Source organism: Scleropages formosus, chromosome 16, assembly GCF_900964775.1.
Source record: "Scleropages formosus chromosome 16, fSclFor1.1, whole genome shotgun sequence".
Classification (NCBI taxonomy): domain Eukaryota; kingdom Metazoa; phylum Chordata; class Actinopteri; order Osteoglossiformes; family Osteoglossidae; genus Scleropages; species Scleropages formosus.
In genome coordinates, this window is record NC_041821.1 from 18,573,017 (window position 1) to 18,597,920 (window position 24,904).

General features: G+C 45.8%; 1 protein-coding gene across 2 annotated transcripts in view; it reads left to right on the top strand.

Moving 5' to 3' along the window:
• The first annotated feature begins 14,490 nt into the window (after positions 1 to 14,490).
• Positions 14,491 to 24,904, top strand: part of strn (striatin, calmodulin binding protein) — an 84,533-nt gene continuing 74,119 nt past the window's right edge. For both annotated transcript variants that reach the window (XM_029259117.1, XM_029259118.1), the window contains exon 1: positions 14,491 to 14,901. In XM_029259117.1, the coding sequence (XP_029114950.1) occupies positions 14,683 to 14,901 (219 nt within the window). In that variant the 5' untranslated portion in view covers positions 14,491 to 14,682. The remainder of the gene's footprint in view (positions 14,902 to 24,904) is intronic.

Below are 24,904 nucleotides of genomic sequence, written 5' to 3' on the forward strand. Positions count from 1 at the left end.
AGATTAGACTCAATTTCTTTTCATTTGGGAGAACTCCTTCCCCACGATGCCACTGTGACGGCTATTGTTGAATATAAAATATTTATGAAAAATATGCATGAGATAAATTTAAAAAATTGAATATCCAGTAACTCTATCATTCAAAGAAACGATTTCCAGGATTTTCAAAGGAATCACACCCTCACCCTCTTCTGTAGGCACCCGTACACACAGAGCCCCACTGGGTCAAATAGGTTCGGTTAGGGTTAGGGTTTGCCTCCTGCCAGCCCTGGTGGCAGTGCCACTGCTTGCTCCTTGGTGTTGAGTTGGCGAGTTTAGGACCGCATTTGTGTCTCATTAACAAATGAAGTGCCTGATGTACTAATGTGATTACTAATCCAAACATTGCATATGTTTCCATACATGTCATCTGTTGGCTGCCAATGGTTTCTTTTTTAAGCATCGTTAGCGTCTAGGCGCGGACAAATGCAAACGCTCCCAAAACAACGATTGCTGTAGATATTTCAAAGCAAGACGAAGTCTGAGATATGTTTCCTTATGGGCTGGTGACTCTTAATTGCCTTTATTCTGTGTGTGTTACTTTGCTCTGTGGTATACATAGGCCATGTAGAATAGTGCAGTATTGTAGGTGACCTTGGACAAAGATTCCAGTGAACTATAATACACACACATTTTCAGAACTGCTTGTCCCATACAGGGTCACAGAGCCAACCTGGTAACATAGGGTGCAGGGCCAGAGGGGACATACCCAGGACAGGACGCCAGTCCATCGCAAGGCACCCCCAACAGGACTCGAACCCCAGACTCACCAGAGAGCAGGACTGCAGTCCAACCCATTGCGCCACCGCTGAACTACAATAAGTAAGCTCATATTCATTGCTAAATTCAGTTTATAACTGGCCGCAGTCCTTCATTCGTGCTGTTGCAATACTATGTTCGTATTTGTCGCTGAACCTCGTGTTCTGTGTTGGATAGATGCCACAAAGGCAGTTTTCCAAAAAAGGGTAGTACTGAAGGAATAATTCGCTCATTATCATCACTCATCTGTCTAGGTGTCAGCCGGTGCGGTTCTTCAAGGGAATAAGCTGGCAGAGGTCTCAACGCTGGCGTCTCACGTGGTGGGAAGAGCCCTATGACAGCTGTGAGTAGCGCACTGCTTTTGTTTCTCCCTTTTCCATATACAAGAGATCAGCACCAAATCAATGAATGTGAGATGTCCGATGGCTTTTTAAATCCACTTAATACGCTGAAAAACCAAGAGGAAGCAAAGCCAAGATGCGTTGGTGGCCCAGTGGACGGTTTGAAAGCCTATGACACGTCAACGCGGCACCCAGTGCGGCAGGTGTTACATCCATAGTTCTTCACACTGTTTGCATGAAGGGAAGTGTAAGCGCTCTGGGTGTCGGTCGGCTCACCCCGCCGGCTCCGAGCGCTTCAGCCGAGCCATGCCGGTTTCGGAAACTGGTGACTTGAGGCGAAGACCGGTTCCTGGCTCTCCACCATCCCTATTTCCATCAGGTCTGCCGTTAGAGTTTCAGTCTGCTCTATCAGCAGGTGTGAAGGTGGCGGCACATTCCGCTCTGACCCATTACGCTTCTGGACGGGAACGCTCCGTGGCTTATTAACAATATCACATGATGCCAGGGCAGTGTTTCCAGCGGATCTGTGGTTCGACTCACATCTGGGGAAAAGCTCAAAGCAGGGGTGGACAGTCTATTTTTTCCTAGTCATTTCTGTGGCCGGTCAGCGCTGAAACAGCCGCGTGATTTATTTAGCAAAAAAATTCAAAACTCTAATTGCACCAAAGTTCAATACACACAACATCCGAAACTGACAGAAAATGGAGATATTTCATTAAAGTTACTTAACCTCATGATATTGAAAGTGAAACATACCGTATACGCAACGCTTGAATGTGACCATAGCCTTCACACAACGAAAATATACATTTTTTGAGCACCGCAGATAAATAGTCCAGCCTTACAATGATGTACACTGATAGAGTAATTCAAAAATATTCAGAAATATTCGTAACATAATAGTTTAGTTCACCTACATTGAGTTGTCCACATATTTTCACAAGATTACCATTTGTGACCATTGAGCAATGGGTTGCTGGACTAAAGTAATTCCGATGAAACAGAGTGAATACTGAAATGGAAAGGACATGCCATGATACATTTTTCTCCACTTAAATCTTCCATGTTTGAGTAGGGAGACACACACACACATTGTCTGAAACCGCTTGTCCCATGCGGGGTCGCGGGGAGCCGGAGCCTAACCCAGCAACACAGGGCGCAAGGCCGGAGGGGGAGGGGACACACCCAGGACGGGACACCAGTCCGTCGTAAGACACCCCAAGGGGGACTCGAACCTCAGACCCACCGGAGAGTAGAACCCGGTGAAACCCACTACGCCCTCCTTGAGTATGGAGAGTGTATTATAAATAGCTGAGAGCTTTAATGTACAACTTATGAATGTGAATCTGATATCAATCACTTCGATTTTTTTTATTCTATACTGGGGCTTTGAAATAGTTTTTAATGTAACATTCGTACTTTTATAACCTAAGGGTTTATACCCCACACTTTTAAGTTCACCCACGCAGTAGAGCAAAGTAGGCAACCCCTCCAAGGCAGACTACCTCACTCCGGATTCTTTAAGAAAAGGTGTAAATCAGGTTAAGCTGTCAAATTGCCATGAGCACGAGGAGACGGCTGATGAGAGGAACTCAAATGCAGGGTTTAAGTATGAGAATGAGAGCAGTGGAAGTGTAGAGATGTGGCTGCGTGGCTCTGTGAAAACGCGGAGACACGGCCGCATGGAACTACGGAGACTCGGGACATGAAGACACTTGGAAATTGGCCTGGTGGGCACTTGGAGACCCAAAGAAGAGACAAGAAGGCACAAAGCGAAGGTACAAGACACACCAGAAGCACGGAGCCAGGAACTGATAACAGTCTCACTGGGTAAAGGGACAGCAGAGCAGGTCAAACAGGAAGGTCGGATCCAACGCCCTGAGTGAAATCCTGCAACTCCGTAGTCGTGTTTCACGCTTTTAAAGACTGGTCCGACAGGGTGGTGGAATGATCCCGCAAACCTGCTTTCCGCGGGGGACTCCAACCAGGGGGCACGACCCAAAGAGCCAGTACGTAGAACAATGTTCCCCCACCAATTTTATAAAAACAGCAAGAAACCTGATCAGTTTAGCCTAACCCGTACAAGTTAACTGCGGCAGTAGGCGGCATCGTGATTAGCACTGTTGGATTGCACCCAAAAGCCCCAGGTTTGAATCCTACTTCCCGCTCTAGTACCCTTGATCGAGGTGCTTACGCCGACTTGCTCCGGTGAAAAAAGTACCTTGCTGCACAAATGGCTAAACTGTTGCATCGCAGTCAAATAAATGCACGTGAATGTAGTGTAACGTTCAGGCTGTAATTTAAAACGATCCCGAAGGATGTCAGTAAGAGGGCTCTCAGCCTGCTTATGGTTATTAAAAGGAGAGCGAACGGTACAAGCGTGAGATTTGCAGAGCTGCGCCGTAGGTTCGCGTACTTTCGACTTTCAAACACATACGCCGTTCTGCTAACAAGTGTGCGCTGGGTGCTTTGGCATCGCTCAGCTAAGAGACCACCCGCTGTGCTAAAATTCCCAGGCACAAAAGAAATAAGTCCAGCTGAAAATACTGTCTGAGTTATTTGGCTCACCAAGTACCAGAGGAAGAGTGGGCTCACCAGTAGAGTTGCTTAAAAGCCAGACAAAACAGCTGCATACAGAGCGGCTTGGTTGGAGATATGCGTGTGTGTGTGTGCGTGTGTTGATACGAGCATATGCTGCATACTGTGTGTCATTTAAAGAGTGTCTGCTCACACATGGAAAGGGATGAACAACACGGCATCCCTCCCACAGTTCACACCATCATGCTGGCAGCAGGTTTCCCATCTCAAAAATTCCTCATGGCCATCGCGCAGAACGCCTGGGAGCAGTACCTAGTCCAGCCTGCAAAGGCACTCCTGCAATACACATGCGTTGACCTGGTCCAGGTATTTCAAGAACCCAACTAGTCAATTGTTCAGTCAAGCAGGTATTTGAATGTGAGAGTGACTGGTGCCTGTTTGTGGAATCTCAGATGGTGTCTAGATGATCTGCTCCCCACCCTTTGTTCCTGTCTACTTCTTCCTTTTAATTGCTTGTGTTTCCATTAGGTGAAATTGTTCGGTCGTTGGGTTACGCCTGTGCTTGAGTTCACCTTCTCACCAGTATCCATGTGATCATTTGTTTAGATGCATTTCTGCAAAGTGACTTACAATAAATCCACCCACCCACCATCTGAAACCACTTGTCCCATGCAAGGTCACAGAGAGCCGGAGCCTAACCCAGCAACGCAGGGCAAAAGGTTGCAGTGGGAGGGGACACACCCAGGACAGGACACCAGTCCATCGCAAGGCACCCCAAGCAGGACTCAAACCCCAGACCCACCAGAGAACAGGACCTGGCCAAACCCACTGCACCACCGTGCCCTCAGAGCTACCAATTCACTCAAAATGAGCACGTTTGGAATCTGGGTGGAAACCAGAGCACACCCACGCAAACACAGGGAGAGCATGAAAACTCCATATAGACTGAGCAGGGGTTCAACCCAAATCCTCCTTCACTACCCAGGTGCTGTGAGACTGCAGTGCTGCTCATGGCAATGATGTTACTGAAAAATGTTTTCATACTTGGTTCTTCCATGGAGCTGAAAGAGTTGATTTTTCTTTTTCTTTCTTTCTTTCTTTCTTTCTTTCTTTCTTTCTTTCAGGAACAACACAGTATTAATAAAGAAACAGTGAATGTTGCAAACACTTTCTGTTTGATTAATTGTAATGTTGAGTAATGCTCTTTTGGTTATTCTCCCCATACGTACTTTTGGATCAATGTGATTTTTACAATCGCCTGTCATCTCTGCAGGCCATGAGTGATTTTGTGGTTTAGAGCGTTCAGAATAGGGCTAGCGCTGATGCTGCTCTGCCCTTTGTTTTGCATTAAAACAGCATCAACTGTTTACTACCAACCCACACACACACACACACACACACACACACACACACACACACACACACACACACACACACTCAGCTAAACACTATTCCACTATACTGTACTGACCAACTGTATTTTTTGCTCCTAATTTGTATATTTAAATATTTATCATTATATTGTTCTATCTTCTGATTTTACTGTGTTTGTTGTTTTGTTAATTACTGCACTGTCTTGTGCTGTTTGCACACGTCTTGCACACGTGCACTTCATGCAGTCATGTGTAGGTAGCTTTGTGTTGTTTTATGTAGCACCATGGTCCTGGAGAAATGCTTCATTTCATTGTATACTGTACCAGCTGTACATGGTTGAACTGACAATAACGCCACTTGACTTGAACTGCACACCTATCAACCAGAACCTAACCCAGAATCATTGGGCTCAAGACTGCAGGGGAGCTGGAACCCTGGCTAGGGCACCAATCCATCGCAGTGCAGCTACACACACACTACAGGCAAATTAGAGTCATCGATCCACTTGAACTGCCTGGGTTTGGACTGCGGGAGGAAACCAGAGCACCTAGGGGAAATCCGCATAACCATGGGGAGGACATGCAAACACCACGCAGAATTAGTGTGGATCAAACTCACATTCTCTCTCACCACCCAAGCACTGAGGCAACAATGCCGTCTTTCAACACACATCCTATTGTGTTGCATATTTTTGGAAAAATCCATTCACGTAAGTAGGACAGTCAATGAACTACTTAGTAGGTCGAAAATAGTGTGCAAATGACAGGCTTGGAAAGAGTATGACCATCCTTAATTTAAATTTTGATCTTTTATGTGAGCAGTTTGATACACTATTTCTGATATTCGTTCTTCCCCCACTAAAAGGAGGAATTCTGTGCGGTGAGCTTTTAATTCCGTTTCAGTAAGCATACCAATTAAGTGAGGGAAATTGGATTTGAATGGAATGCAACAGATACAGTCCTTCTAGAAACTGTGCCTAACCGCTCTAGTTCAGGAGTCCCTTGTCCTGGTTTCCATTTCAAATGCTAGCGTCAATGTGAACTAATGGTATCATATTCATTAGGAAGACAGAAGCCAAGATTTGCTTTTAAATACAATATGATTTACGATAAACGGAAACGTGGAAATCACGCTGGATGGGATCTACAGTCTGCAAATGTAGGGATGCTCTAATAGCATTCCTCAAAGGGTAAACTCCTGGTATTAGTACATAATGAGGGAAATCACACTAGTTTCAAGACAGATTTGTCCTAAAGTGTTGCAAGAATTGACAAAAGATTCCTGATATTTAGGCTGTGCAAGGGGGTGTGGTGGCACAGCGGATTTGGCCGGTTCCTGCTCTCTGGTGGGTCTGGGGTTCAAGTCCTGCTTGGGGTGCCTTGTGATGGACTGGCATCCCGTCCTGGGTGTGTCCCCTCCAGCCCTGTGCCCTGTGTTGCCGGGTTAGGCTCTGGTTCAATGCAGCCCTGCTTGGGACAAGCAGTTTCAGTGTGTTTTTTAGTCCAAACTGCCAATTTCCCTTTTAAAACTGAAAAATATGGATAAAAACTCTGGTATTTCAGTAGTTAAATTCTTTTTCACTTACGCTGAAACTCCCCCATGACTCAATTTGACAGATCAGCTGAATATATCAGATAACTTTTCTTCCACCTTCAAAGGCTTTGTCATTTAAAACCTGCCATGTGTGTTTCCTAATGAAGACCATTTTGGGCCCTGCACAGTCTTATAGTCTTGGATCGTCCAGAAATATTTATACCTGGCATTTTCATGACATTGAAGCCATCCGTCTTTTCTCGAACCTTCTCCTGTTGTTATTCTATGTCCCCACCAATCAACAAAGTGTGGCTTCGCTACCGTAGCTGCTGGCACCGATTCTTTGCACCAAAGCTCTCAGGAGTGGCTGTGCACCAGGGTTTTCTAGACTGAAGCACGAACTGGATCTGATGGATGCGTCTTCCCGTCATCATGCAAAATCCTTCACTGAGAAGCCTGTAGTTCTGTCATGGCAGCAATGTCTTTGTCTCAGTCCATGGGAAAAGATTTGTGTTTTCAAGACAGTAAATAGGGTTTTGGATTGACTTTATGTAACTATTATTCATGGCCAGTCTACTGGTGTTGACATGTGTTAAAAAGGGCTTTTCTTCAGAGCCAGTGTCCGTCACTCACTTTCCTTTCCACTTGCTCTGGTCCAGAACTTATCCCAGAAGCACAGGGCACAAGGCTGGGTAGTGTAAACCTTCGACAGGGTCAGGGTTCACTGCAGGGTGGCCACACGTTCGCACGTTACGGGGAATTTAGAATCACCCATTCCCCTGAAACACACATCTTGGACCTGGGGAGAACATGCAAACTCCACACAGAGTGTGCTGGATGTGAACCCATAGCCCAGATCCAGCTACACCACCACCACACCGCCCCTGATGCATTACAATACAACAGGGGAGCAGGTGGCCTAATGGATAGAGTTGGTGTCTTGCACTCAAAGGATCCTGCTTGAAACCCTGCTCTAGAACTTTAGGCTCATACCCAAAATGAAAACCCATCCTTAAACTAGAATTAGCCAGCTGCATAAACTGGTAAATTCCTTTAAGTAGTTAAATCTGTAAATTGCTTTGGAGAAAAGCATTAGCTAAATAAATAAGTGCAATGTAAAACTGATTATACACATTCCACTCACTAAAGAATTGTGCATTTGATTATAATCTGGTGATGACTGAAAAAAAACATTAATCAGACTTACCTACTAGGTTTATGTCAGGACGGAACAGATGGCAGAGCGCATGGAAAATATGCTTTAACATTTAAAAAGTAATTAAGGCCTAACTGATGTGTTAAAATGCAAGTAGCGCTGCTGTCTCACAGTGCCTGGGTGGTGTGAAAGGACATGGGTTCGATCCCTCCTCAGTCTGTGCAGGGTTTGCATGTTCTTCCAGTGTCTGCGTGGGTTTCCTCTGGATGCTCTGGTTTCCTCCCACAGTGCAAAGACATGCTGTTCAGGTTCACCCATGCGTGAGTGAGAGAGTGTGTTCCACTGATGTATGGATGAGTGACCCAGTGTAAGTAGTGTATCTAGCAGTGTAAGTCACCACAGTGAATAATGTGTGTGGGCTGATAATACTATATAAAGTTCATTGGAAGTTGCTTTGGAGAAAAGCATCTGCTAAATAAATAAATATAATGTAAAATGTTTGAACCTTAAACATTCTCAGAATGTGTTATTATATATTAAAATCAGACTGAGAAAGGTAAGCTAGTCTCCTGTAATCTTAAGTTTTATGAAACAGCACAAATTGTCCCTCTGCATGGGGACAACATGCAAACTGCACCAGATTTAAACCCTTATCTAAACCCACAGCTTTGGAGCTGAGAGGTAGCAGTGCTGATGTAAATACATTAACATTACACACACATATTTGAAGCTGCTTGTCCCAAGTGGGGTCACGGCCATCTGAACCCTAACCCAGCAGCACGGGGGGCAAGGCGACACACCCCAGATGGGACGCCAGTCCGCCACATGGAACTCCAAGCGGGGCTTGAACCGCAGGTGTACCACACGACGGACCCCGGCCAAAACCTGCTGCGCCACCGCACCCCCCACTTTATATAAAATTTTTTCCATTTAACTGATGCTTTTCTTCAAAGCAGCTTACAATGTTACACTACCTATAATCATTTACAAACCTGGGTGAATTTACTGCAGCAATGTTAGAATAAGTGTGTTGCTTAAGGGTGCTACAGCTGGGATTCAAACCAGCAAGCTTAGGGTCCAAAGACAGCAGCTCTAACCACTACAGTAGTAGCCACCCTCCCTATAAATATATTAGATATATGTGTTTTACCCCCACACACCCCTAATTGGTTTTTTCTTCAAGTTATGGAATGCAAGCTGATTACTATTAGATATTTGTGAAAGATATGTCTTTTCCTGTAGTGGTGTACGCTTGAAGTTATGTAGTCCCAATGCCTTTGCCGTAGCCCTCTTGGCCTACCGGTACTTCAGGGAGATCAATAGACCCACTACCTAGAAAGCCTCCTTATTCATCTTAAGAGCTCTCCTCACCACTGATGTCCACCAGTGGATCCTAGGGTTGCTACTGTGGGAGGCATCAGCTGCTCTCAGAGCAGTTTCGAGCAATCGCATCCACAGCTGAGGTCTTCAACATGGTCCCCAGGTGCCTGGGGGACAATCCAATATATTATCCGTCTCCAAGACAAAGAGAGAGTATACTGCTGTCATAATCAGGTGCCGGCTAAGATTGCGGTACGCGTACAATGCTCTGTTACTGCCTACATTGAGTGAGTGTCTAGCGAGCCCGACTGTCTTAGTTTCCATTGTGGCAGAAATCCTAAGGCGAGAATTGCAATGTCTCCATCGCTACAGTATCCCTTCACAAAACAAATAGAATAAAGATTTGTTCTCAGTGGGATCCGTGCATGGGTTTTAAATTCAATTAAACAACAAAGCAACCGCAGTGAGCCATGAATGAAAATGTGATTAAGCAAATTAGGGAACCAAGAGAAATGGTGTTCTTAATAATATGTTTCCAAGCGCTGTAGTAATAAAATCACTTGTTTTCTTTCAGCTGTAAAATCAGATGTGACCCGGACCTGACAAAGTCAGCTGGTGGCTTTCGATATCACGGCATTTCACCCTGAAAGATTGCTTCTGAAATCACAGTTTTAAAGTTCAGGTTCCAGGTTTAGGTGAGCTTCTATGGCAGGGTACATGCCCCACACACCTGTCGACTATATAAGTGGTTATTCACAATTTCCTAGACACCAGAAAACACTGCTGGGTCGTCTTTCAGACCGAAGCCAGATGAATCCATATGTTTTAATCTGAAAATTAACATAATGTGACCATTCATCTTAAATAGTATCTCTTTCATGTTTTCAGAGCATACATCCAATGAGACAGCGAGACGTAGGTCATCCTGTGTTAAAAATGTCTTTCATTTGCTGAGCCTTGAACCTCCCACATGGTCTTTATCACATCTCATCACTCTGAATGTTCAGTAAATATTTCCTTTCCCAATATTGACATTTGCACTGTAATCTCAGTTGCCCGCCCTTATTCAATATGTAATGATGCTGTTTGTTCAATATGTAATGGGCTCCATCCACAGAGTTAGTGTCTAACCAGGGGTGACATAAAAGCCCATCACCTCCACATCTCAAGGATCAGTAGGTCATAGAGATGCTAAGTGAGCTCAAAGTTAGAAAGTGGTCACATGAGCCTGTGCAAACCAGTGACACCTCAAAGGTCTCTATAGAAGAGCTTGAGAAAACCTCCATAAGATACCAGCCATGATTCAGAGGCACTGTTAGGTCCAGTGAAGGGCCTCGCCTCAGCCAGTGCATTGTAGTACAGGTGGTCCCCGATTTATGATGGTTCAACTTGCGATTTTTCGACTTTACATTGGTGAGCTGGCGATAGACATCCAGTAGAAACCGTACTTTCAATTTTGAATTTTGATTTTTTCCCGGGAAAGTGCTATGCGGAGTGATACTCTCTCGGGATGCTGGGCAGTGACAGCGATCCGCATCTCCCAGTCTGTCAAGCAGAGGTGCATATTAGGCGTATTAAATGCATTTTCCACTTACGATGGATTTCGCGGAAAGTAACCCCGTTGTAAGTCGGGGACCACCTGTGTTTGTATGCATTGTTCAAATCAGGAGTACAGTGGAATCACGTGGAAGTACAAGCTAGTCATGCAGAGCACTTAGCGCTTAAGCGAAATCAAATTATACTATCATGTATTTGGCAAAAAATGCCATTGTAAGCATTTAAATGTTTTATACCTCTTCTTAAGCAATGACGAGGCATCACAAACTGGAATGGCTCAGAGGACCTGAACTTTACACACACACACACGCACACACACACAGTAATACATATGACTGATAATTTACTACTGAAAAAGGATAAAGGTGCAATACATTGCATATGAATAATCCTTTAAAGTTTTATCTAGAAATATAGTTTCCGATGGTTTGGCATAGAGCCTCTTTAGTCATTAGGCCTTTCGGTCTAAATGCAGAATGTAAATAGTACAATGTCTGGGGCACCCATTGCAGTGCCACTGTTTCCTTGAATACACAATGAAAGTGTCCCATTTCCAATATTGCCAGTTTTATTTTTATGTGCCTGTTTAACTGGGTGAAGGGGGTGCGGTGGTGCAGTGGGTTGGACCAGGTCCTCCTCTCCAGTGGGTCTGGGGTTCGAGTCCCGCTTGGGGTGCCCTGCGACAGACTGGCGTCCTGTCCTGGGTATGTCCCCTCCCCCTCCAGCCTTATGCCCTGAGTTGCCGGGTTAGGCTCCGGTTCCCCACGACCCCGTATGGGACAAGCGGTTCAGAAAGTGTGTGTGTGTGTTTAACTGGGAATACTAGGATTTACATTTAGCAGACGCTTTTCTCCAAAGCGACGCAATCTCATAGAAAATACAACGTGTATTATCTTAGGAGAAAGAGACTGCAGATGCATGATTCTTAAGTACAGTTAATTTTTTCTTTCCACCATATGAACCAATGTTCATTACATGGGTAGCTGCATAAAACTTTATCCACAATTCCTGATCACCTTCCTGGTAATTTTTTTTGAGATACATATAAACATTTACATTACATTACAGGAGTAGCTGTGTAAAGGTTGATCAGAGCATCACCTTAAAGTTATAGTGCATGAACATTTATACCTTATCTGAACTTAAGAGATCATGGGCAAAGTGAGTCTGGAAGAGATGAGTTTTAAGACCTTTTTAAATGTGGACAGAGTTTCAGCAGTTCTGAGTGACAGGGGGAGGTCATTCCACCACAACGGAGCCAGAACCGAGAACCTCTGTGCTTTAGCTTTCATGCGTGGGACCACCAGGCAGACAGATGTGGAAGAGCGTATATGTGTGTGTGTGTGTGTGTGTGTGTGTGTATAGTGTATATATTATTATCCCTTTCAGTACAGTGAGAATTTTTTGCAGTTTCATGGGACACAGTTTGCATGCAGAAATACTGGACTCTGTTGCAGAGGGATTTTTTGTCATATTATCCTTTTGTTAAGATTGATGATGTGCTATTTAATCCCCTGTGCATGGGGATACCTGTACAGCTCTGCCTTATCAGCTCTTTTTAAAGACGTACACATTATTATCAGCAGTTTTGCTCTTGCTTCTCAACACCTCTTTTTTAGTTACTCAGGTAACTGCATTGCTGGTTAAACTTTTTATGTAAAAAGAGGGCGTATGATAGTAGGATATGATCAGAACTTTGAAAAGTTCCTTGGGGAATTTAGACCGCCTCCCTTATTACCCACAGTGCATTGGATCCCTCTTCTATTAATATTCCCACATAATGAAGATGTATTTTTTAACCAGGCCCAATCCCTTTGATACTGTATGGTGATTCTAGACCAAATGCAGAATACACATTCTGTAAACTAGAAGGAGGAAAACATAAACCTTTTTAGGGAGCTTGCAGTTGTGGCTTAGTATCATGTTATTGAAATGCTCTTTCAAAATGTTCATTTTTGTTATTTTCTCTCTGGGTCGATATCATAAGTGTATGCTTGTATTAAATCGTCAATTTATATTGCATCAGTCAAATAATAGCAGAAACAAGAAAAATGTCTCAAAGTTACTATAGCAGTTTAAAGGAGGAATAATTATGTATACTTGCTGGTGGAGAAGGCTTGATTAAAATGTAGTTTTGAGAGGAAGTCGAGATTTAATCTGGAGAGAATATTGTGTCATAGTAACATATAGGACATTGCGTCAGAACTGTAAACATCTGCAATAATGAATATTGTATATGTTGGTCCCACTGTATGAGGTCATCAACTAAGCTTTCCTTCTATCAAGTCTGAGGAATAATGTACGTGATTATCAAAAAACAGATATAGATTCTCCATACGAAATAAAGGCCTTCCTAGTATCATTCTAAGTTTATCCAGAGAGGATGAAACTCTAGTTGTATGTTTCTCTCTTTATGCGAGCAGCTGATACACAAATTGCTGTTATGAATGTAGAGCAACTCTTTCATCTGTGAAAACATTCCCTTTGCGGCCACTGAGATCTGACCTGGTTTATTGTTTTTGTAAGCTTCTGATACTAAAAAAGGTTTGAATAATAGCTTCATGTGTGTTTAGTGTTTCAGAAGAGTGATTTTCAATTTAAAAAATAAAATACCATATCCAGAATATTGGATCGCAGCCATCCCTATTTACTGAAGCAATACGGAACAGTTTAATTCACTTGCACATAACCTGTGCAATTAGTTTTTTCTTCCAGGTGTCATCTGCTGAATCAGTATCGGATTTTGATACATTCTTTATAACTGGATTTTGTGCTCTGATTTCAGTTTATCTTTTAAAAGTTTTATTGTCTTTTAGTCATCATTGCGTACCATTCATTAGCTCCACTCTTCATGTTTACCTCATTTCTTTCTGGCATGTTATCTTGTTAACATAGTTAGGTGGTTTTTGCTGTTCAGATTCTTACAACCTGGACATTGTGATCTTAAAAGATGAGTGAGGAGAGTCCTACCTTTCTCTCATTGTCAAGAGAGGGAGTAGTGTAGAAATTATGTTTTCATCATTGCCATATTTGAAAATTTTTAATTGGTGCAACGTTCTGCTGAGGGGACAGTTGAAAATTAAACTATACCGCAATTATCATAAAGCTCTGCAATGCTCACATGGCTCACATGATAGATTAGGCTGGCATTGCAGTATGGGGAAAATTTGACTAACTTTTCACTCCATATGTCTCCCTTGAAGACTGTGCCTATAGTAACTTGTGCCACATTCTGACAGATCCCCTGAGCATGGCACTGCCCCTGCCAGCAGCTGCCAGGAAGATACGGTATCTCAGTGAGTGTGAAGAATTGGCTGAGGTGCACATAGCTGAGACAGGGGACCAAGCAAACTCAAAAGCTGACAGCAGAGTAGGACAACATCTGAGAAAGATTGACAGCAGACAGAGGATGATGAAAAGACAGAGGACTGGGCCCTGAGGAGGAGGAAGCCACGCCAGTCCAAGACAGCTGCAGATGGCTGGAGACCAGAAAATCACTCAGGGTCCCTGTGCACTTGACTTATAACCGCTTAAATGGACACCACCTGCAATTTGGAGATTAGAAAGGACAGGTGTTTTCTGATATTTACCCATTTTAAATTTATACGGCAGGGTACTCTTACTCAGTACAGGGCAAGGACCTCTAGCAAGGTTATTGCATGAAGAGATTTGACTCAGGGGCCGTCAGACTGCAAGATCACAGCCCCGATACACAACCTTCTTCCCTCTGGACATTTCATTGCGGGGCGGGGGAAGATAAAGTGTTAAGTCCCGTTCCTCAGCGCACAGGTGCAGCTCACCTCCCCACCTAGAGGGGGCAGTACTGTGCACACTGTCCATTAGCGCCACCGTTGGAAGTGACGAAGAAGAAGAAGGGCAGATGACGTCACCGAGTGACAGCCAGCTGTCAGAGCGGCTCCGCTCCCCCAGCGCGCAGCTCTTGATGTTCCCCCGTCTCGTGTAGCTACAGCGGCGGACACCCGAGGCTCGGAGATCGGAGACCTCCTCCGGCAGCAGAGTCGCGCCAGCTCTCCGCGAACCGAGCCCACCCACCCGCGCCCGGTCATGGACGAACAGGCGGGGCCCGGAGTATTTTTTAACAACAATAACAACGCGGTGGTGCCCGGCGGTGGGAAAGGAGCGCAGCCCGGAGATGGCGGCGGGGGAGGAGAGGCGGCCCGGGCTCAGTACAGCATCCCGGGGATCCTGCACTTCCTGCAGCACGAGTGGGCCCGCTTCGAGGTGGAGAGGGCGCAGTGGGACGTGGAGAGAGCCGAGCTGCAGGTACAGCGACCCGGCCGCTCGATCTGTGCCTGTGTGGGGGCGCTTGCTTGCCCAATCAGTGAGAGTGAACACTGCGGGCTAACCCGCTAGCGCAGAGTCCGGCCGCCGGGGAAACTTTTTATTATTCACCAGGCGCGAGAGCGGTACGGAGGGTACGAGCGCAGCCGGGCAGCTCGGCTGGCCGTGGCTGGCGCGGTCCCGTTCGGGACGGAGCGGGACCACCTCGCGGCTCGACTCGGGAAACACGACACACGTCCTGGAGGTGGAGCGCGACCCGCTTCCTAAAGAAACCTCAATCTTTAAGTGCGCTTGCTTTGCTTGGTTTAGAGCCCGCAGTGCGGGAGCCCGCGGCGGGGTGCGCGAACCGGGGCCGGCGGACCCCGCGTGAGCGCATTTGTTGATTTGGCGTGAAGAGCCCGGTGCGCGCTCCCGCGGCCTCCGGAACCGTGCTCGGCGGCGCGTACGCGCCGCGAGACCGACGCAGCGTCATCGCGCTCTTGAATATGACGCAATGTTACAAACTTGAAGAGAGAGTTAAATAAAAAACGCGCAGCGCGGAAGACGCAGAGACGTATTGAACGCGTCATACACGAGTTGTACCCTGAAAAACGGTACATAGTACGACGAGTGGGGGTCATGCAGCATGTGAACATCGTCTGTACTTAATTCTCCACATGACACACAGTTACTTTACTACTGCGTGTTTGTTTTGGGCTGTTATCCTCCCATTGATATATTATTAATGCACATGTGTCATACTTGAACCATAGGTGATGTGGTTTTTAGCAGGATGATCTTTTTAATAGCAGCGCAGAATTGGGTTTATTCAGTGGTCATGTTTTGTATTTAATGCTTTTTTTGGTGCAGTGCTGCGCAGAGAGTTCTGGAAGGCGAGGTGGCGTCCCCCGTCGTCCCTCCGCTGTCCCCCGCTGCTGTCTGTCTGTCTTCACAGGCGACGGAGACTCGCACAGCTGGACAGGAACGTTGAGTTTTTCGTCCCCTCTACCGTACGACGACGTTCAGTTGGTACATTTACAGCTGCAGCCGTGCTTGTGATATAACCGCCATCGGTTCGAGTTAAGCCTACGTATGAAGGCCTCCGGGATGGTGCCGTTCCAGGCTTTTCATCCCGACGGAGTCCTGCCAGACGAGGAATTGGCCCTGAGCCGTCAAGACCGGATGACTTTCGGCGACTCCGCTCGTCGACGTCGCGCACGGAGGTTCCGGACAGTTCCGTTCCACTTGCGCAGCTCCGCTTCGCTTGGTGCGCTTGCAACGTCTTCTCGAAACACTTTGCTCGACGTCGTGTTGGAGGATGTGGGCAGGTAGTCCGCGTCCTACCGGCATCTTTGAACTGGACCGAGCTGCGAGGAGCAGAAAAAAACGGTTGTAAAACATCTTCAGCGCTTAAAAAGGCACCCTTTCTTAACTTAAGAGTTTTAATATTCTCTGTCTTCCGGTCCCATGTACCGCATCGATTTTTTTCTGCTTTGTTCTGTGCAATAAATAGCTGCCGTTCAACGTTTTATTTCGGTAAAATATAGTGACGTAAGGAGGTGGCGTGGTGAACAGAAACGTGGGAGACTGGAGACTGGAAACTGGGACGTCAGTGTTCGTGCACAAAATGTTGTCGGTGCAGGAAGCCGGAGGAGAAATGCCAGTTGGAGGGGATGGCGAGACCTGTGGAGGCAGCACGGTGGTTGCATTGCGCTCCGAAACTTTGTGTTTATAGTCCGGCCTCAGCTGGAGTCGACGTGTGTACGATGGAGCGGGATATTGGCTCGCTACGCAGGATGCCGAGCGACACGTCATTCCAGTAATAATAGACCTCCATCAGTCAAGCTGCAACATCTCCTCAAGTGACGCATATAGATAGTCGGTATAGTTGATATAACGTGCACGGCATGACATTCACCTTCTCAGCATAATGCAGAACAATCCATTTGAGGGAATAAAGCCAGTTTCACGCAGTTCAGCTGTCGTTTTCCATTTTGTCTTGCGTTATTACCTGCGACAAGAAACTTGAGCAGAAGCAACACGGATGGCGTAAATATTCTATACAAAAGGAAGGTGGAATCCTTAGTTTTTTTTTGGTAAACTGTTTATTAGGGCAGCTGGTGGAACAGTGGTTGAAGCTGCTGCCTTTGGACCCAAAGGTTGAAGGATCGAGTCTCATCTGCAGCTGTAGTAGCCTTGAGCAAGGTATTTACCCTAAATTGCTCCAGTAAAATTACCCAGCTGTATTAAATGGGTAAATAATTTTAAGTCTCTTAACATTGTAAGTCACTTTGGAGAAAAGCATCAGCTAAATGAAGTAATGTAATGTTTGTTTGCTGTATTTTTAGCTCAGGAATGGCTCATTGGATCAGGGCAACCGGGTTCAGCAGCAAATCAACCGAGACGTGGTACGGACATTCTGATGGGTGTCATTCATGCCTTCTGCGTGTGAATCTGTCGTCAAAGTGAGGCGGCACCGCATTGCACCGTGTCACACCCTGTCCCGTGGTGTGCGGAAAAATGGATGTCTCCTGTAGGGTTGCTGCTCCTTGCTGAGCTATTCCTCACACTGTTACCCCCCATCAGCTGTGCGGCCTTATGTGAAATATGTGTGTAAAGGGATGAGGAAAAAATGACTTCTGTTATCATGCAGGTTTCCTGTTGCATGGTTTAGTAGTTCCGTGGTGCCATGTGAGCCCACCATGGTTTCACCTGTAGGTACAGTGTTTTTCTGGGGACTACCCAGGAAATCCCTGTGGCTGGTGTGACGTATGTGCTTTTCAACGAAGCCTAGGGTTGTATATTCATTGATTTTTAAACAAATCTTTTCTTTGAGCCTGAAATGGGTAACTTACAGTCCCTTGCAAAAGTATTCAGTCCCTTGACCAGTTCTGTCATTTTACTGAATCATAAATGGTCATAGAAAATGGTGTTTGATATTTAATTTTCTGCTATTTTTTTTTTTTTTTTTGCACCAGTTAACGTCGAAGCAGAACTGGCTGTATTTTCTAACACAAAAACAATGTCACTTTAAATTTGTATTTCAGTTATTAGAAGTAATGTATCGCAGAGAACAAAATGTCAGCATTCCATCGGTGATTGAGTAAAATGGCAAAAGTGATCAAGGGTCTAAAAACTTTCGCAAGGCGCTGTGTGTTGAACCAGGTAACGTTGCTTATATTTTCAACAGGTGACCTCGAAGGCTGTGACTCAGAACCTCAAATCTGAGTCACAAATGAGGTTCAGAACAGTCATTGAGCATGCAAAGGGTCGCCTCTTGATTGATCTATACACTTTTTTTTTTTTTTTTCCATCCACCTCTCTCCTGAGAATATTTAGCCTTTGTTTCCATCACAGCCATAAGGAAAAGCATGAGATGCTAACCAGGAGACATGCGTGGGAACAGAACCATGTGAGCATGGACCGGGGGACAGCCCACGTAGCCAGACTGTACTTTTGTGCAGCTGGATTTCTTACGGCTGTTGCTGCTTCTCAAGGTGGTCTCTCTTCCTCCCTGGAGGGGCCCACAAGAACAGGCTTCTGGAATGCAGTGCCTTGAAAAGTGGCTTAGGCAATGCTGTGCTCTGGAGCAACGCCGTGCTCTGGGGAACCCTTTGGGTTTGCTGTGCGTTCGTTTCCTTGGAGAGCTGTGCCGTAACGATAGAGCAGCCTCGCTTTGTTGGCGAACCAAGAAAGATGCCGTAACTTGCAAATGACCTTTGGCCAGCAACTTGTCTTGTACTTTGTTTTTCTACCAAACATTTCACAATGGCAAAATGTGACCCTGGAACCAAAAATTCACGCCGCTGTAGGGTCTCAATTATCTGGCCTAAATGGGAACGGAGGTGGGCCAGATGACAAAAAAAAAAAAATCTGGATAATATGGAACCACATGTAATATGAGATGTTTGAAAATAGAAAGAAACTCTTAGATTGGCCCAGTATTGAAATAAAAAGCTATACTTTCAACTCAGTAATCATTATTTAAATATTTTTAAAATAAAGCTTAAAGTGAAGCGCAATTAAACCAGAGCTATTAAATTGCCACAGTTTGGCACACAACTAAGGAAGGTTAAAAAAAAAAATAACTCAAGAAACAAGTGTCTGTGGAGTAGGATGTTTAGGGGTGAACGTCGCTGCTCGGTGTGGCACGGAGTTCTGAACTGGGTGGGATTTCAATCGAAGGCATTTTGCAAAATGTCGGCATAAAAAAGACACAAAATACATGCTGCTGAGTAACACAGAAGGCTGGATAATGTAGCACCACATAATCGGGAGTGCATGTGAAAAGAGAAGGAGCCTGCGTAAACTCGTGCAGGTATACGATACGTACAGTATAGTACTGTACTTTATGTGGCCCCCAAAACCCCTGCAAGCAATGGAGGGCGCCGCAACCTCCGAGCGACACCCCCTAGCTCCGGAGGGGGCTTTGGTGAGTGGCGCACCAGGGTTTACATCAGAGGCGTTGGTCGGGAGCGTGCGTGTGCGAAATGGGCTGTGCCCCGACTTACTTTGTTTATTGTCTCTGCAGCCGCTTACGGGCCCTCTCCATCTCGGAGCTGTTGAAAACATTGCTTTGTTTGCGTCGTTTTCATCCGCGGCCAAGATTCTGTGGAAGTGCCGTGCCGCTCCTGTGACGGCAGTAACGGGAACCTATTACGGCTTTAGCCTTTTTCACTTCCAGTGTGTGTTACATTCGCTGATTTTGTTCTATCACGTGTTTTAGTTGAACAAAAGCTTTAACGTTTAGGGCATGAAATGATGTGGCTGCCACTAAGAAGCAAGGTTCTGAAGTTCGGAGAGAAGAATAATTTTTGCGTAGGGTACAGTGACGACCTGTTGATTTGGTTTAGTTTTACTTATTTTTTAACATAATTTCATTTGTGCAACAGACAAATGACAATACAGTTTATTCGAGCCTGCGTGCTATTTTAAGAAAGGTAAAGTTCTTTGCTTTTACACCTATTTCTTTTCCTTTTTTTTGCAAGTATATTGCCTTCCAACTTATTTTTGTTTTTCTCACTTCACCAGCAAAAAAAAAGTGAAATAACTGATTTCTTTTTTTCCTGCCGTTTTTGGCACGATTGTCCTTGTGGGACTAAGTTGGTTTTGTTTTATGGAGTGACAACACTCAAAGAGAGACCTTCAGACTTTTGGACATGTGTCCAGGTTGTGAGGTAGCAGCGAAGAGGGTTTTGAAGGCACTCTGGCTGTTACGATGGGTCTGTGAAGGGGTACCTGGAGAGTCCACGGGGAATCGTCCATGGGCATCTCATTCACTTAGCAGTCATCCTCCAAAGGGTGTCAGGGTTTGTTGGAATGCAGGTGGACACAGGGAATCGCAAGTGAATGTGATGGAACCCGAAGTCCTTTCGTATGAAGATCTCCAGCTGGCCTGGAAATGTCCGGAGGACCAGCGGACCCATCTGAAACTGCTCATCCAACACTTTTTCCTACTCGGGTAAATTTAGCATGGCTGTGAGGGTTGAGCAGCCAGCTGGCCTTGGACCCTAGAGCATTTTTCTCCTCTACCAGCCTTAGCAATTTGCTTTCCACTCGTCTGCTTCTTGCTCACTTTTTCCCCACACTTTTTGGTTTGGTGTCCATCTGTGATTCGCTATAAATGCTGATTGTTGTTATTGCTAATACACCTTGTTGCCTGTCTCTCAGTGCTGTTTTGTCTCTTGATGTATGTTCAGAGGCAGCCTTTCTGGGAAGGGCACTGTGTAAAAACAAAATTAATTGAACTGAATATTCCAGAAGCCGGATACCTGAGCCATATGGCATCGATCTTCGTCCTGGGGTATTTATTTATTAATTTTTTTAAACCACTGTGAATGCTCAGTGTGTTAGTTAGTTGCAGAGCTTACCAAATATTTTTCGTTGATTTTCAAAACAATGCTTCTCCTGCTGCACAATTTGGATGCTGATGCACAAATATGTGGCTGATGTGTGTCATTGGTTTGTCAGGCAGCAAGAGACACAGTGTTTCTAAGGTAATACCTGAGAGCTGGTCATGAGTACCTGGTCCATTTTTCATGGCATAGGGGCATGACGTAGGCAGAGCGGCCGAAACGTGCCTGTCTGAGAGGTACCCGAGGGAAGAGGTCTGCTTGGCGTGTGCTGCCAGGTGTCGATCTCCGGCAAGGCTGGAAGGTGACCTAACGCAGAACAACGGGCTGCTTGTTGGGTTTCCAGCGTTGAGCAGCCAAACTGTGTAATGGCTAGTAGAAATGTCTGAACTTTTTTCATTGCTGTCTGCTCCTTTGGTTAATTTGCACGTCTGGTGGAATGTAGGGAGAACTCCTCCTTGGAACCCACCTTGTTCTGCTGCGTGGCTTCAAGTGGGGACAACAAGAAGCCTTCGATCTCTAGATTGATAGACTGCCCGCTGAGTAAATGTGGTCCGAACGTTGGGATCTAAGACTTTAAAGAGTGTCTGCAACTGTGCCTTCTCCTGTGGTCGGTTGGTGGGTCCTCCAGAGAAGGGTCCTCGCTGTGTTTACATTTTTTCATTTAGCAGATGCTCTTCTCCAAAGCGATGCACATCTCCAATTTTCAAATTGCATTACACCAACTTGAAGGACCTAGGTTTTTGGTGCCAGGCAGCACGCCAAGTCTCTCAGCACCTTGGCTAACCTTCACAAAGAACAAGTCTGGCTGTACAAATCAAACAGTAATCCATAAAAAAGAGAAAATTGGTGATTAAAAAGTTCTAAGACTTGATCTGTTGCAGGTTATGAGGTGTGTACAAAGGAGAAATATGAACGTAGCTCAGGAACAAGCCATTTCCCCATACCTTGTGCAAGTGTTGAGAAAGGCGTGTCGAAAGCCAGGCGTTATCTCTTGTCGGTCATAAAAATAGATAGAAAGGTGGAACGATGTGTTGTGTGAAAGATGGTAAAAGTGGAACAGAAATCGTCCAGATGTTAAGACGTGTCTTTAGGGGTGATTGCTTGAGGAGGATTGTCCGTGATCAATAGAAAAAAATGTTAAGATGACCCACGTTCAGCGTGAGCTTAGACACAGCGCTCTCAACACTGCTGATGTCGGTTGTGCTTTTTCACGTTTGCAGTATTGTTCATTGGGAATTTATACTTCTCCGTCGAAGGGTCAATCGGCCCTTTTATAAATAGGTTCGTCATCGATTAGAAATAAAGTGAGGAAAAAGTGCTGTGAACCGTAGGAAAATGGCCTGTGGCTTCTCCACCAAGACAGTCCTTTATCGCACATTGCTGTCACCATTCAACAATTCTTGGCAGTAAAAAAAACATTCCTGTGATACCACACCGTTCGTGTTCACCAGACCTCACTCCCTCTGATTTCTTTCTGTTTCCTAAGCATCAAAATGAAGCTGAAAGGAATGAGATTTGAGGACATTCCAACCATCCAAACTAGTGGGACTTAGTCGTATAAGAGTCGACGACTTCGGGCATCGCTTCTGAAAGAGGCGTGAACGTTGGGACAAATGGAGGAGATCACTTTGAAGGGAACAGCACATGATAATGACGTCTCATTTTTTTCATCAGACCTCCTATCTAGCTGGTGGTTCCAGCTACCAGCGTTTCCTCTGCAAAATCTAGCTGGGACTCTCAAGGTGGCATGTTACTCAGGTGCTGTCGCCCCGCATGAACCGCAGGGGTTTTGAGTTGGCTCTCGGGCCTGACCTGGTGATCTTCTGGCCTACTGAAGCAATGGCTGTGTGGGGATACCCAGGACCTCATGCAGGTGGGAATAGATGTGATAGCTGCTGGTTGTGGGGCAGACAAACCAGCACATAGTTGTGGAGGTTCCTGGGTTACCCCACTACCCCAGGGTGCTATGGGAAAGAGGACCAGAAAACAGAAAGGTCTGACGTTTCCCACAGCAGCGATTGTCACGCTGAGAAGTGTCGGACGAGAGAAACCCCCCGCAGCCCAGAAAGTAGGCCAGCGGGGTGAGAGAAGCTGCCGGAATGACGTGGGCTCGCCGTCGACGGCTGAGGCCTACCCAGCCGACCGCTGGAGACCGCTCAGAGGAGTTGGGTTACAAAGGTGATGTGCTCGCCGGCAGCTTCCACACGAGAAGTGCTTCGTGCTGCGGTGTACGCTGAGCTTTGTTTTCTTTTCAGTTCAAATCTGTGATCCGTGTTTCTTTTTTTAAAAAGAAAGAGATGAAAAATGCACTCACCCACGGCCTTCGGTGCGTCCCGTTTAAACAGCTTGAATTTTTCATGGGCGGGTGATTCATCTGAAGCATTGAAACAATTTTTCGTCCTTTCTCTTTTGGTTCATCGGTGGGCAAATTCAGGCTGTCAAGGCTCTGCTGATTTCTTTTCTCCGTGTTATTTGTGTCTTTTTAAGCGGTGGGCACGTCGGCTGCTTATTGGACACCGAACGAACGGCGACTCTCGGATTAGCTGGATTTGAATTCGCTTTAAATCGCTGCGTTTCCTTTGACGTTTTTAGCAAAGTCACACTACGTACTATTTCCCAGAAAAAGAAAAGCGCTGTGTTTTCAAAAAAAATTTCATTTGAAGTAGATTGCTGAAATATTATGAGCTCTTTCAATGTAATGAATTTGGCAATTAATGTTATTAGGCAAATTGGTGTTCGTTTTGCTTCCTAAGTGTGTGGGTTTCCTTCATGCAGTTTCCATAATATTTACTGCATTAAGTAAATACATTTTTATGGTAACTGTGAGGTGAACTGGTTTTGGACAATGAGCTGTAGGGGGACAGGGCTTTATTACTCCCTCATTTAGTTCTTAGTTACTTTAGCTATTTATTTATTTAGAGGACTCTTTTCTCCAACGTGACTTACAACGCTTTTCCCGTTTATTCCTTTGCTCTGTCTGTTCAGGGTGTGTGAATTAATGTAGCCTTGGAATGTGGGCCAACAAGTCCTTTACTCACATTCTTACATCATAGCATACAAAGGTGGTGTTATCCTTTCAGCTGATGCTTTTCACTCTGTCAAGTAATCAACCTTATTTGTACCGATGGGCAATTTCTACTTCTTCACTTTGGGTAAAGTACCTTACTCAAGGCTACTGCAGTAGAAGGTGGGATTTGAACCTGGGTCCTTTGAGTGCGACACAGTAGCTGTTACCACTATACCACCTGCTGCCCTGCTGAATCACGAGAAATGTGGTAACCCTGGTGCAAAGCAACTGTAGAGGAAGGCATTGCTCTGCTCTGCTCTGCAAACGTGACTGGTGTTTTAATCGTGGGGAGACATTGAGGTGGTGGGGAGAAGCTATGAGTCTTCCTTCCACAACCTCAGGTGAACCACAGCGCTTTTTTGTTGAGATGGAGGTGAGCATTAGATGGGAAAATCCGTCCTTATGGCAGCCGTGGGATTTAGCCAGTAGATGAGGAAATAGACATTTTGTGCTCCTCGCTCCTTCTTGCTTATCCCCCCCCTCCCCGCCTAATCCTCGGTAGCTTCCAGGAATTAAAAGTCACTCATGGGGAACTGTGGCTCCCAACTCAGGCAGGTGGCCTGCTCAGCAGTTTCGATCCATAGCCCTGCCGCCCTGCCCCTCTGCTCTGTCCTTTCCAGTACGAGTCCAAGAACACTCAGTGGCCACAGGTCATTAACTGACATGAACTACCACTGCTGTGTATCATCATCTGTTGTATTAAGCATTAAGGAATTTCCAGGACAGCTTGGAAAAGATGGAGGAAAAAAGAAAAACGCCCAGACTCCTCGGCGGCAGGGTGTTGTTTGCGGACACTTTGCCCGAGACCTGAGCGCCGCGCAGGTCTCCGTCCCGCATGGGAATGGACTGACCCCGAGTGTGCCCTGTGGCATGGAGCAGGTGGATGGAGCCCTCTGCACGTGGGAGGTCAGCGTCACCTCCTCCGCGGCTCTTCTCCACGCTCGTCTCGCGCTTCCCGTTCCACCTCTTAACTCAGCAACGGCCACGTAGATGGACTAGAAGCATCAGTCGGCAGCAAATGATGCCCTGCGTGTTCTGTATCGACCCGGCCGCGTTGTCGGTGCCAGCAGAGCGGCAGCCCGGC